This window comes from Mus caroli, chromosome 2 (assembly GCF_900094665.2).
Source record: "Mus caroli chromosome 2, CAROLI_EIJ_v1.1, whole genome shotgun sequence".
NCBI lineage: Eukaryota > Metazoa > Chordata > Mammalia > Rodentia > Muridae > Mus > Mus caroli.
This window is the reverse complement of record NC_034571.1, coordinates 71,533,064-71,546,835: the sequence shown is the minus strand read 5'-3', so window position 1 is coordinate 71,546,835 and position 13,772 is coordinate 71,533,064. Positions and strand designations below refer to the sequence as shown.

The 13,772-nt window shown below is 43.0% G+C and overlaps 1 protein-coding gene across 46 annotated transcripts in view; it reads left to right on the top strand.

The window, feature by feature from the left end:
• Positions 1-13,772, top strand: part of Ttn (titin) — a 271,446-nt gene that overhangs the window by 239,668 nt on the left and 18,006 nt on the right. For all 46 annotated transcript variants that reach the window (XM_029473164.1, XM_029473037.1, XM_029473035.1 and 43 more), the window contains 18 exons: positions 288-584; positions 706-1,293; positions 1,384-1,686; positions 1,792-2,088; positions 3,167-3,454; positions 3,564-3,863; positions 4,109-4,411; positions 4,506-4,811; positions 4,916-6,682; positions 7,199-7,492; positions 8,167-8,454; positions 8,566-8,865; positions 8,959-11,025; positions 11,126-11,428; positions 11,518-11,823; positions 11,936-12,226; positions 12,313-12,609; positions 12,739-13,044. In XM_029473164.1, the coding sequence (XP_029329024.1) occupies positions 288-584; positions 706-1,293; positions 1,384-1,686; positions 1,792-2,088; positions 3,167-3,454; positions 3,564-3,863; positions 4,109-4,411; positions 4,506-4,811; positions 4,916-6,682; positions 7,199-7,492; positions 8,167-8,454; positions 8,566-8,865; positions 8,959-11,025; positions 11,126-11,428; positions 11,518-11,823; positions 11,936-12,226; positions 12,313-12,609; positions 12,739-13,044 (8,901 nt within the window). The remainder of the gene's footprint in view (positions 1-287; positions 585-705; positions 1,294-1,383; positions 1,687-1,791; positions 2,089-3,166; positions 3,455-3,563; positions 3,864-4,108; positions 4,412-4,505; positions 4,812-4,915; positions 6,683-7,198; positions 7,493-8,166; positions 8,455-8,565; positions 8,866-8,958; positions 11,026-11,125; positions 11,429-11,517; positions 11,824-11,935; positions 12,227-12,312; positions 12,610-12,738; positions 13,045-13,772) is intronic.

Sequence of the window (13,772 nt, the reverse complement as noted above, 5' to 3'; positions counted from 1 at the left end):
TGTTCCTCCATTGTATACAATGCAATGAATTCTGAGCAAATTTTATCATTTTATCTTGTTATTTGAAGTGTAATTTAAATTTGAATATTGTAACATATGATGGCATAGCTTAGTGGAGCCTTGGCTGGCTAAAAAGCCAAAGTTGTCACATAAGTAGACTCAGGTCAAAATACATGCATCACTTTGATTTACAGGTTTTTCTCTGACAGTATATGAAGGATGCATGTGAGGGGATATGTTGTAAATACATGTTCTCTTTCTTTCAATGCTTCCTTTTTATTTTTTAGAAAAACCAAGCCCACCAGAAAAGCTTGGCGTAACAAGTGTATCCAAAGACAGTGTCTCACTGAGCTGGCTGAAGCCAGAACACGATGGTGGTAGCAGAATCATACACTATGTCGTCGAAGCACTTGAAAAAGGACAGAAAACCTGGGTTAAGTGCGCTGTGGTGAAGACAACCCACCACGTTGTTTCCGGTCTGAGAGAGAGTCATGAGTACTTCTTCCGGGTCTTTGCAGAAAACCAAGCTGGTCTGAGTGACCCCAGGGAGCTCCTGCTTCCTGTCCTCATCAAGGACCACCTAGGTAGGTCTAATTTTATGCAAAAGAAAATTTTCATTTTCTGTATTTAGGTTAAGTTAATTCTTTCAGGCATTTTTTTCACCTTTATTTTCTATACTTCTGTTGGTTTTTTTTTTTTTCCCAGAACCACCGGAAATTGATATGAAGAATTTCCCAAGTCACACTGTGTATGTAAGAGCTGGTTCCAACCTTAAAGTTGACATTCCAATTTCTGGAAAACCACTACCCAAAGTGACCTTATCAAGAGATGGTGTACCACTGAAGGCCACCATGAGATTTAATACTGAGATTACCGCTGAGAACCTGACCATCAATCTCAAAGAAAGTGTTACCACTGACGCTGGAAGATATGAGATCACTGCTGCCAACTCCAGTGGAACCACCAAAACTTTCATTAACATCATTGTGCTGGACAGGCCTGGTCCCCCTACTGGCCCTGTAGCCATTAGTGATATAACTGAAGAAAGTGTGACTCTCAAATGGGAGCCACCAAAGTATGATGGTGGAAGCCACGTTACCAATTACATTGTCCTGAAGAGAGAAACAAGTACTGCAGTGTGGTCTGAAGTGTCAGCAACAGTAGCAAGAACCATGATTAAAGTCATGAAACTAACCACAGGAGAAGAATACCAATTCCGCATCAAGGCAGAAAATCGCTTCGGCATCAGTGATCACATAGATTCAGCATGTGTGGTTGTCAAACTACCATACAGTAAGTTGCTGACCTTAGACACCCCATATTGTTTACTATAAACATGTGCTAAGTGTGTGTCTTAACCTATGGGTTTTCTCTCTTTCCTAGCTACACCTGGACCACCATCTACACCCTGGGTATCTAACGTTACTCGAGAAAGCATCACTGTGGGTTGGCATGAACCAGTGTCCAATGGAGGCAGTGCAGTCACAGGCTACCACCTGGAAATGAAAGACAGAAATAGTATTTTGTGGCAGAAAGCCAACAAAATGATCATCCGTACAACTCACTTCAAAGTTACAACAATCAGCGCTGGACTTATTTATGAATTCAGAGTGTATGCAGAGAATGCTGCTGGTATTGGAAAGCCCAGCCATCCCTCTGAACCAGTCTTGGCCATTGATGCCTGCGGTATGTAACTGTCACATACAGAGCAGTTCTGATAACTGAAAAATGTAAAAGTTCGTTTCCTCAAAGCAGGATGAGTGCCACTAACCTGCTTTCTCATTATTGTAGAACCCCCAAGAAATGTGCGGATCACTGATATCTCAAAGAACTCTGTCAACCTTTCATGGCAACAACCAGCTTTTGATGGAGGAAGCAAGATTACAGGCTACATTGTTGAGAGGCGCGACCTTCCAGATGGGAGATGGACCAAGGCTAGCTTCACCAATGTCATTGAGACTCAATTCACTGTCTCTGGATTGACTCAGAATTCCCAGTATGAATTCCGGGTCTTTGCTAGAAATGCTGTTGGTTCTGTCAGCAACCCATCTGAGGTTGTAGGCCCCATCACATGCATTGACTCTTATGGTAAGCAGGTTTCATCCAATGTTTCCTTTAATGGCTTTAACCGTGTATTTTAATTAAATTGTGGGAGAAACTATAAACTAACTGGGATATTTAGGAACCTATCATTGATTGGGCAATTTCCATGAATGCCCTTCTCCCATGAATTCTCTCCCTTTCAACAATACAGATTAATCCACTTTATGAAAAGTAAGCCTAAGGCTTAGAGTATTTATGTAAAGTCTCCCAAGGTCAAACAACTCCTCAGTGATGAGAAGGTATCTTTGGAGCCCTCTCTATTTCATTGTCAGCTCGAAATGTGATTGGCCATTCTGTAAAATAAATGGCATTTGGCTAAGAATGGCTTGAAAATGCGAATTTCATGGGAGTCAAGTACCTGAAATACTTCTAATAGTTTTCCATCTCCAAAAAAGGAAGTGAGTCACTTCCTGACAGATGAAAAGCATCTACTCCCATTCTTGTGCTGGAAACCCAAGGGCCACCCTCTACTAGTCAGGCTTTGCAGGTCCCCAGTATGTATTGCTCTGTAAAGTCAGCCAAACTTAGTTCTATATCTCAATTAACAGTTATAGGAAACCAGGCAGAACATCTGCTTGCTGGATATAGAGCCCTGTGAGGAGAGAACTCAGGCTTCAAGAATCTGGCACGAACTGCCCACATTTGGATAGTGGAAAGGAAAATGAATGGGAAGTGGTCGGAAGCAAAGGAAGGAGAGGCTAAAGCAAAAGAAAATGTGTGGTGCTACTTCTTCAATAATGGTCTCATCCCTGATCCTGTTTTCATGGCTAAAACAAAATAACCTACAAGAGGTTAAAATACATTTAGGAAGAACTGACTTCCTCATGCAATTGGTGTAGTGCTCCTGAGGCGCAGAGTCTGTTCAGTCTGTCTTCCCCATCTGAGATATAAAAGTGGCTTATAAAACTAAAAGTTTAAAGTGAGTTGGCTTAGACCTGCATACAGTACATGCAACACATGCACACATGTGCCCGCAGTTAGTGAATGGTCAATTACCTATTTTGAGGTTCTGCAACATTTTTCATCCTTCGAAGATTTCAATGCTTTGTCTGTTTTCTTGCAGGCGGGCCTGTGATTGACTTGCCTCTAGAATATACAGAAGTTGTCAAATATAGAGCAGGTACCTCTGTGAAGCTCAGAGCTGGTATTTCTGGCAAACCGGAGCCTACGATTGAGTGGTACAAAGATGATAAAGAATTACAAACCAATGCATTGGTGTGTGTGGAAAATAGCACTGACCTTGCATCTATACTCATCAAAGACGCCAACCGCCTTAACAGTGGAAGCTATGAGTTAAAACTGAGGAATGCCATGGGTTCTGCCTCAGCCACCATCAGAGTACAGATCCTTGGTAGGTGCTCAACATGGGCAACGTCTTGTTTTGTCTACCTAGAGTGTGGTAATTGAAAGTCACTTGGCCTTTTAAAGGCCCTAACATTGTTTTCTTCTTCCATTGGCAGACAAACCAGGACCTCCAGGTGGACCAATTGAATTTAAGACTGTCACTGCAGAAAAGATAACTCTGCTCTGGAGGCCTCCAGCTGACGACGGTGGTGCAAAGATCACACACTACATCGTGGAAAAACGTGAGACAAGCCGAGTCGTGTGGTCTATGGTGGCTGAAAACCTGGAAGAGTGCATCATTACAACCACCAAAATTATCAAAGGGAATGAGTACATCTTCCGAGTCCGAGCTGTGAATAAGTATGGAATTGGCGAGCCACTAGAATCTGAGCCAGTTGTAGCCAAGAATGCCTTTGGTGAGCTATAGCTTCATTATAAAACTAAATGATATGAAAAACATGTCCAGAGACATAAGCTATTCTGGTAGCTTATAGATGTTTTCTTAAAATGGTTTTCTTTTGCATTTCATCTTCACTCGTTACTATCCTTTCCACAAGACAAGAACTGTCATCACTAAACTGATATTTTAGACAGAATTAAAAGATGAGAAAGTAGAACCTGTTGGATCTTTAAACTCATTTGTTCTTTCTTTCTCAAATAGTTACACCTGGGCCTCCAAGCATCCCAGAGGTGACAAAGATTACCAAGAATTCAATGACTGTTGTCTGGGACAGGCCAACTGTAGATGGTGGCAGTGAAATAAATGGCTATTTCCTTGAAAGACGAGACAAGAAGAGTCTAGCGTGGCTTAAAGTATTAAAGGAGACTATTCGTGACACCAGACAAAAGGTGACAGGACTCACGGAAAACAGTGACTATCAGTATCGAGTCTGTGCTGTAAATGCTGCTGGAGTGGGTCCATTCTCAGAACCATCCGACTTCTACAAGGCTGCTGATCCAATTGGTAAGTGCTCGTATACATGGCATCTTCACTTGTCTTTTGTGTGACTGAATTGCTGATTATCGTGTAATTGTTGGATTGTAAATGGCTATTCCAGATCCTCCAGGACCACCTGCCAAGATAAGAATTGCAGACTCAACCAAATCATCCATCACTCTTGGCTGGAGTAAGCCTGTCTATGATGGTGGCAGTGATGTTACTGGATATGTGGTTGAGATGAGACAAGGAGATGAAGAAGAATGGACCATTGTCTCTACCAGGGGAGAGGTCAGAACTACAGAATATGTGGTCTCTAACCTGAAACCCGGAGTCAATTACTATTTCCAAGTATCAGCAGTAAACTGTGCCGGCCAAGGAGAACCTATAACAATGACTGAACCTGCACAGGCTAAAGATATCCTTGGTATGTACAACCAGTGGATGATGTTCTGATGTCTTATTAAGAGTTCTAGGCAAAGACTCATTTTCTTTTAAAACTCATGGTAAATGTCCATTTTGTGTCTACAGAGGAACCAGAAATCGACCTAGATGTGGCTCTCAGAACATCTGTTATAGCTAAAGCTGGTGAAGATGTCCAACTACTGATTCCCTTTAAAGGCAGACCGCCACCTACTGTCACCTGGAGGAAAGATGAGAAGAATCTTGGCAGCGATACCAGATACAGCATCCAAAACACTGATTCATCATCTTTGCTTGTTATTCCTCAAGTCACTCGCAATGATACAGGAAAATACATCCTGACAATAGAAAACGGAGTAGGCCAACCAAAGTCTTCCACCGTGAGTGTTAAGGTGCTCGACACACCAGCTGCCTGCCAGAAGTTACAGGTGAAGCATGTTTCCCTAGGCACAGTCACATTGCTATGGGATCCTCCTCTCATCGATGGAGGGTCTCCCATCATTAACTATGTCATCGAAAAGAGAGATGCCACGAAGAGAACATGGTCTGCTGTGTCACACAAGTGTTCCGGCACATCCTTTAAAGTAACAGATTTATCAGAGAAGACTCCATTCTTCTTCAGGGTTCTTGCAGAAAATGAAATTGGAATTGGCGAGCCTTGCGAGACCACGGAGCCTGTGAAGGCTGCTGAGGTACCAGCACCTATCCGAGATCTCTCAATGAAAGATTCCACAAAGACATCTGTTGTCCTGAGCTGGACCAAACCTGACTTTGATGGTGGGAGCATCATCACAGACTATCTTGTGGAACGGAAAGGCAAAGGTGAACAAGCATGGTCCCACGCTGGCATCAGTAAGACATGCGAGATTGAGATTGGACAACTTAAAGAGCAATCAGTCTTGGAATTCCGAGTATCTGCTAGAAATGAGAAAGGACAGAGCGACCCTGTCACTATTGGGCCACTTACAGTGAAGGAGCTTGTAATTACACCTGAAGTTGACTTGTCAGAAATCCCTGGGGCACAAATATCCGTGAGAATTGGACATAACGTACACCTTGAATTACCTTATAAAGGAAAGCCCAAGCCATCCATCAGTTGGCTGAAAGATGGCTTGCCACTGAAGGAAAGTGAATATGTTCGTTTCAGTAAGACAGAAAACAAAATCACTTTGAGTATTAAGAATGCGAAGAAGGAACATGGAGGGAAATATACTGTTATTCTTGATAATGCAGTGTGTAGAAACTCATTCCCCATTACAATCATCACCCTCGGTCCACCGTCAAAGCCCAAAGGACCCATTCGATTTGATGAAATCAAGGCTGACAGCGCCATCATGTCATGGGACATACCTGAAGATGACGGAGGAGGAGAAATCACCTGTTACAGCATTGAGAAGCGGGAAGCATCACAAACAAATTGGAAGATGGTGTGTTCAAGTGTTGCCAGAACAACTTTCAAAGTTTCCAATCTGGTCAAAGATTCTGAATACCAGTTTAGAGTTAGAGCAGAAAATAGATATGGAGTCAGTGAACCACTTGCCTCAAATATCATCGTGGCAAAACACCAATTCAGGATTCCTGGTCCTCCAGGAAAGCCAGTCATCTACAATGTGACTTCGGATGGCATGTCACTAACATGGGATGCGCCAGTTTATGATGGTGGTTCAGAAGTTACTGGATTCCATGTTGAAAAGAAAGAAAGAAACAGCATTCTTTGGCAAAGGGTTAACACATCACCAATATCTGGGAGAGAATACAGAGCTACCGGCTTAATAGAAGGGCTGGACTATCAATTCCGTGTATATGCTGAGAATTCTGCTGGCCTAAGCTCACCTAGTGACCCAAGCAAGTTTACATTAGCTGTTTCCCCAGTAGGTAAGTGACTGTTACTCAAATATATTTTATTAGGCAACCAGACATATTAGCAATAAGTAACACTGCTTCTCTTTTAGAAGTCACCCTCTTGGCTCTATCTTGACTCTATCTTGATTTTCTGGTCGTTATAGAACCAGTCATGTAAACCCAGAGGAATTTTTTTCGGAGGTGGAGGTTGGTTTTGATTTTGGCCTTGGCATCGTCTGTATAGCCTGGCTGTCCTGAAACTTACTCTTTAGAACAGGCTGGCATTAAACTCAGAGATCTTCCTGCCTCTGCCTCCTGAGTACTGGGACTAAAAGTATGTGCCACCCACACCCAGCCAGAGGAATTATTTTAACTCACTCCAATAAAGAATTTAGATTTCTTCAATTCTCCGAAGGACTATGAAGCAGAAAATTAAAATTAGTAATACAAATGAGCCTGGGAGGGTTAGCCATGTTGTTTTACTTCATTGATAATTAAAAGATGTTTACAAATAATAGCACTGATTTTAACTTTGCTACAATTCCTCAGACCCACCCGGCACTCCTGACTACATTGATGTCACCCGGGAAACCATCACACTTAAATGGAACCCACCATTACGTGATGGGGGCAGTAAGATCGTGGCCTACAGCATTGAGAAGCGGCAAGGAAGTGATCGCTGGGTGAGATGCAACTTCACTGACGTCAGTGAGTGTCAGTACACAGTTACGGGACTCAGTCCTGGAGATCGATATGAGTTCAGAATAATTGCAAGAAATGCTGTTGGCACTATAAGCCCCCCCTCACAGTCTTCTGGCCTCATTATGACCAGAGATGAAAACGGTAAGCATTTCCAACCAATTTCCATTGGGATAAAGGTTATCCACAGTTTTAAAAATGCTTTTTAAATGGTTCTGGTTTACAAAAGAGCACAGAGGTCTTTTTCTGTAGATGAGCTATAGCCACCATGTGGATAAATTAAGCTTTTGTATATCAATTCTTTTCATTGTGTCTATTATTTTACCCCATTTCCATGTAAAGATCAAGCAAGTGGGGATAGTTTTTAGGTTTGCAGTTTTAGCTGTTTCCACTAATATACTAGGAATAGTTGTGTATATGTAGTAGATATACAACTAATATATATGTATACCAAATATAATATTATATGTGAAGCAATATAATCATTTCCTGCTTGGATGATGCTAATGGCTTCTCCCAGGAACTTGTTTGGCTATGCAACACTATTAGGAAGTAAAGACTTGCAAATGTTACAGCTCTCATTCCACAAAGGACGATGCAAAGTAACCACAGGTCAGGAGTAACAAAGGGAATAATTGAGTAATGGATAAATGTTTAATCCCATTGTCTAAACTCTCATCATCAGTTCTACTTTCAAATGGCCTTTGGTAGCATAGAAGTGGTCATCTTCCCAGACTTTATAATATGGTACTGATGAAAACTATGTTTATGTATGTCTTTATTTAGCCAAATTAATAAATGTTTCTGTTCTTTTACAGTTCCACCAACAGTAGAATTTGGCCCTGAGTACTTCGATGGTCTTGTTATTAAGTCTGGAGACAGTCTTAGGATCAAAGCTTTGGTTCAAGGACGACCAGTCCCACGAGTAACTTGGTTCAAAGATGGAGTTGAAATTGAGAGGAGAATGAACATGGAAATAACTGATGTTCTTGGCTCTACCAGCCTCTTTGTCAGAGACGCAACTCGAGATCACCGTGGTGTTTATACCGTGGAAGCCAAAAATGTATCTGGTTCCACAAAAGCAGAAGTTACAGTGAAAGTACAAGGTATTTTACAATAAATTCAGTATGATTTGTTAGACTTGGATTAGGGATATGGCTGATAATATTTTAATGGACAAGAAAAAAATAGTAACTCTCTAAAATTTTTTCTTACAGATACACCAGGAAAAGTAGTTGGGCCAATAAGATTTACTAATATTACTGGTGAAAAGATGACCCTGTGGTGGGAGGCACCTCTCAATGATGGCTGCGCTCCTGTCACACACTACATCATTGAAAAGCGTGAAACCAGCAGACTTGCTTGGGCATTGATTGAGGATAATTGCGAAGCCCTAAGTTACACTGCCATTAAACTAATCACTGGCAATGAGTATCAGTTCCGGGTTTCTGCAGTTAACAAGTTTGGTGTTGGCAGGCCACTTGAGTCCGACCCCGTGGTTGCTCAAATACAATACAGTAAGTTTCCAGTTCTACTAAGTGGTATTCTATCATCATCAGCCTAACTTTCTAAGCAAATTAATCTAACTGATTACCCCTCCCCTTTGACAGCCATTCCAGATGCTCCTGGAGTTCCAGAACCTAGCAATGTAACAGGCAACAGCATTACCCTGACTTGGACGAGACCAGAATCAGATGGTGGCAGTGAGATTCAACACTACATCCTTGAAAGGAGAGAGAAGAAAAGCACAAGATGGGTAAAAGTGATCAGCAAACGACCGATCTCTGAGACAAGGTTCAAAGTCACAGGTCTGGTGGAAGGCAACGAGTATGAGTTCCATGTCATGGCTGAAAACGCTGCGGGCGTAGGACCAGCAAGTGGGATCTCAAGACTCATTAAATGCAGAGAGCCTGTTAACCCACCAAGTGCCCCCTCAGTAGTCAAAGTGACAGACACATCAAAGACAACTGTGAGCTTGGAATGGGCCAGGCCAGTCTTTGATGGCGGGATGGAGATAATTGGATACATAATAGAAATGTGCAAAGCTGACTTAGGGGACTGGCACAAAGTAAACACAGAGCCATGTGTGAAAACAAGATACACGGTCACTGATCTACAGGCCGGTGAAGAATACAAATTCCGGGTCAGTGCCGTCAATGGTGCTGGAAAAGGAGATAGCTGCGAGGTGACTGGCACAATAAAAGCAATCGATCGGTTATCAGCTCCCGAGTTAGACATTGATGCAAACTTCAAGCAGACTCACATTGTTAGAGCAGGAGCTAGCATTCGTCTCTTCATTGCCTACCAGGGTAGACCCACTCCTACAGCAGTATGGAGCAAGCCTGACTCTAACCTTAGCATCCGGGCTGATATCCACACAACAGACTCCTTCAGCACCCTCACCGTGGAAAACTGCAACAGAAATGATGCAGGGAAATACACACTCACGGTAGAAAACAACAGCGGTAAGAAGTCGATAACATTCACTGTGAAGGTGCTGGACTCTCCAGGACCACCTGGTCCCATTACCTTCAAAGATGTGACCCGGGGATCAGCTACACTGATGTGGGATGCCCCTCTCCTTGATGGTGGTGCCCGGATCCATCACTATGTGATAGAGAAGCGGGAAGCGAGTCGCCGTAGCTGGCAGGTTGTCAGTGAAAAATGCACTCGCCAGATCCTCAAGGTGAGTGAGCTGACAGAAGGCGTTCCGTACTATTTCCGTGTTTCTGCTGAAAATGAGTATGGTGTCGGTGAACCCTATGAAATGCCAGAACCAATTGTAGCCACAGAACAGCCCGCTCCACCTAGGAGGCTCGATGTCGTTGATACTAGCAAATCCTCTGCAGTCCTAGCCTGGCTTAAACCCGATCATGATGGAGGTAGTCGGATCACGAGCTACCTGCTTGAAATGCGACAAAAGGGATCTGACTTCTGGGTTGAAGCTGGTCACACCAAACAGCTGACTTTCACAGTGGAGCGCCTCGTTGAGAATACTGAATATGAATTCCGGGTGAAAGCCAAGAACGATGCTGGCTACAGTGAACCCAGGGAAGCCTTCTCATCTGTCATTATCAAGGAGCCTCAAATTGAGCCCACTGCTGATCTCACTGGAATCACCAATCAGCTCATCACTTGCAAAGCTGGAAGCACATTTACCATTGACGTGCCAATCAGTGGTCGTCCTGCCCCCAAAGTAACATGGAAGCTAGAAGAAATGAGACTCAAGGAGACAGATCGAATGAGCATCACAACAACAAAAGACAGGACCACCCTGACTGTAAAGGACAGTATGAGAGGTGACTCTGGCAGATACTTCCTGACCCTAGAAAACACAGCCGGTGTTAAAACATTTACTATCACAGTTGTGGTCATTGGAAGACCAGGGCCAGTAACTGGTCCCATTGAGGTCTCATCTGTCTCGGCTGAATCATGTGTCCTATCATGGACTGAACCAAAAGACGATGGAGGCACTGAAATTACAAATTATATAGTTGAAAAGCGCGAGTCAGGTACCACCGCCTGGCAGCTTATCAATTCTAGTGTGAAGCGCACGCAGATTAAAGTCACGCACCTTACAAAATACAAAGAATACTGCTTCCGTGTCAGCTCAGAGAACAGATTCGGGGTCAGCAAGCCTCTGGAATCAGTGCCAATAGTTGCTGAACATCCATTTGGTAAGGAAAATGAGTACCAAACTTCAGTCTGTTTTTTTAATTTTTAAATTTCTACTGAATTCTATAAAACCATATCTTTATATTTCCCTTCTATATTTAGTTCCACCAAGTGCTCCTACCAGGCCTGAGGTCTACTATGTGTCTGCCAATGCTATGTCAATTCGTTGGGAAGAACCCTACCATGATGGCGGTAGTAAAATCGTTGGCTACTGGGTTGAGAAGAAAGAACGTAACACCATTCTTTGGGTGAAAGAAAACAAAGTGCCGTGCTTAGAGTGTAACTACAAAGTGACAGGCTTGGTAGAAGGACTGGAGTATCAGTTCCGAACATATGCACTCAACGCTGCAGGCGTCAGCAAGGCCAGTGAAGCTTCAAGACCTATTATGGCTCAAAATCCAGTTGGTATGTAGAAATTGCTAAAGCTACATTCATTAGTATTCCTGGTATTAGAACTCAGTTGTATTTTTAACCTTATTTTGTATCCCTTCTAGATCCACCTGGTAGGCCAGAAGTGACAGATGTCACAAGATCAACGGTGTCACTAATTTGGTCTGCCCCAGTGTATGACGGAGGCAGCAAAGTTGTGGGCTACATCATAGAACGGAAGCCAGTCAGTGAAGTTGGAGATGGTCGCTGGCTAAAGTGCAACTATACCATTGTCTCTGATAATTTCTTCACTGTGACCGCTCTCAGCGAAGGGGACACTTACGAATTCCGTGTGTTGGCCAAGAACGCAGCAGGCGTAATTAGCAAAGGCTCTGAATCTACAGGCCCTGTAACTTGCCGAGATGAATATGGTAAGAACTAGCCAATGTGTTCCCTTCAGCTGCACCCCAGTGTTTTCCTTTTAACTTAAGTGGATATTTGAACTGTCAGATATTCATTCATATCTATTTTGCCTATTAACAGCTCCACCAAAAGCTGAATTGGATGCCAGGTTACAAGGCGATCTGGTGACCATCAGAGCAGGTTCAGATCTTGTTCTTGATGCTGCTGTTGGTGGCAAACCTGAACCCAAAATCATCTGGACCAAAGGAGACAAGGAACTGGATCTCTGTGAAAAAATTTCTCTACAGTACACTGGCAAGCGAGCCACTGCTGTGATCAAATACTGTGACCGGAGCGACAGTGGGAAATACACACTGACCGTGAAGAACGCTAGTGGGACCAAGTCCGTCTCTGTCATGGTCAAAGTTCTTGGTAAGCAGACCAAAGGTCCTCTTCTGGATAACTGTAGCACTCTCAAGTATGCTGTTCATCATGACTTATCATCCTACCTGTTTCAGATTCTCCTGGCCCGTGTGGAAACCTCACTGTCAGCAGAGTGACCGAGGAGAAGTGCACCTTAGCCTGGAGCCTTCCACAGGAAGATGGAGGAGCAGAGATAACTCACTATATTGTAGAGAGACGGGAGACTAGCAGGCTCAATTGGGTGATCGTGGAAGGGGAATGCCTGACCGCATCCTACGTGGTTACCAGACTCATCAAGAACAATGAATACACGTTCCGCGTGAGGGCGGTGAACAAGTACGGCCTTGGCGTGCCAGTTGAGTCAGAGCCTATTGTGGCCAGAAACTCTTTCAGTAAGTATGATTAGCTCTTTAAAACACTTTAGAGATTAGAATGTTAATGGACCAAGAAGAAAGGCAGTCATGTTCACAGGGGGGTTTTCTGCGATCCTGATCGTTCTTGTTTGCATTAACCATAAACAGCAATTCCGTCACAACCTGGCATACCAGAAGAAGTTGGGGCTGGCAAAGAGCACATCATTATTCAGTGGACGAAACCTGAATCCGATGGTGGCAATGAGATCAGCAACTACCTCGTCGACAAACGGGAGAAGAAGAGCTTGCGCTGGACCCGTGTCAACAAAGATTATGTGGTGTACGACACCAGGCTGAAGGTGACCAGCCTCATGGAAGGCTGTGATTATCAGTTCCGGGTGACTGCCGTGAACGCTGCTGGCAACAGTGAGCCCAGTGAAGCTTCAAACTTCATCTCATGCAGAGAGCCATCATGTGAGTGCTCAGACGGTAACCCGGGCTCAACCAAAGTCGTATGAGAAGTATTTTCCAATGGGGTAACTCCAAGAACTTTAGAATTTATGAAACACATATACCTAATATAGTATATACTTACTGTGACCTTAAATACATATAGGATTGTAGCCCTTACATTACTAGTAGCAACTAACATTGCTGAAAACTATTGCAATATTTGTCTGATTTATGAAAAGCAATAAATTGTTCTAATACCAACATGAGAGATATATTATACCAACATGAGAGATATATTTTTTAAGTTTTCTAGAAGAGTCAAAAAACAAGTTCCACTGATAAGTATTAAAAAGGAAAAAGAGCAAAAAATCCTTTTGCACAGAGGCTTAGGGGAGCATAAAGCATCCAATTTTATAATTAAAAGGCACTAACAAAGTAATTATTACGTGGCCTTCAAAAACAACATACAGGCTTTTATAGAGTTTGAGCCCAAGAGCTAAAAGGAGTAAGTCACTGGGACTGCAGAGGAAAAAGACAGGACCAGATCCTGTGTTCAATAGAGATACAGGGTGATATGTCCTCCTATCCCAATGAAAGAGGGACAACTAAAGAAAAGCCCCTAAGAACAAGCTAAGAAAAGAACTTAGCTAAGAGAGAATATGCCATTGCTAGCCAAAGTGAAAGACATAAATAACTGCATCTCCAAAGCAATCTAAATCTTAAAATAATTATAGATAGTAATAATATAC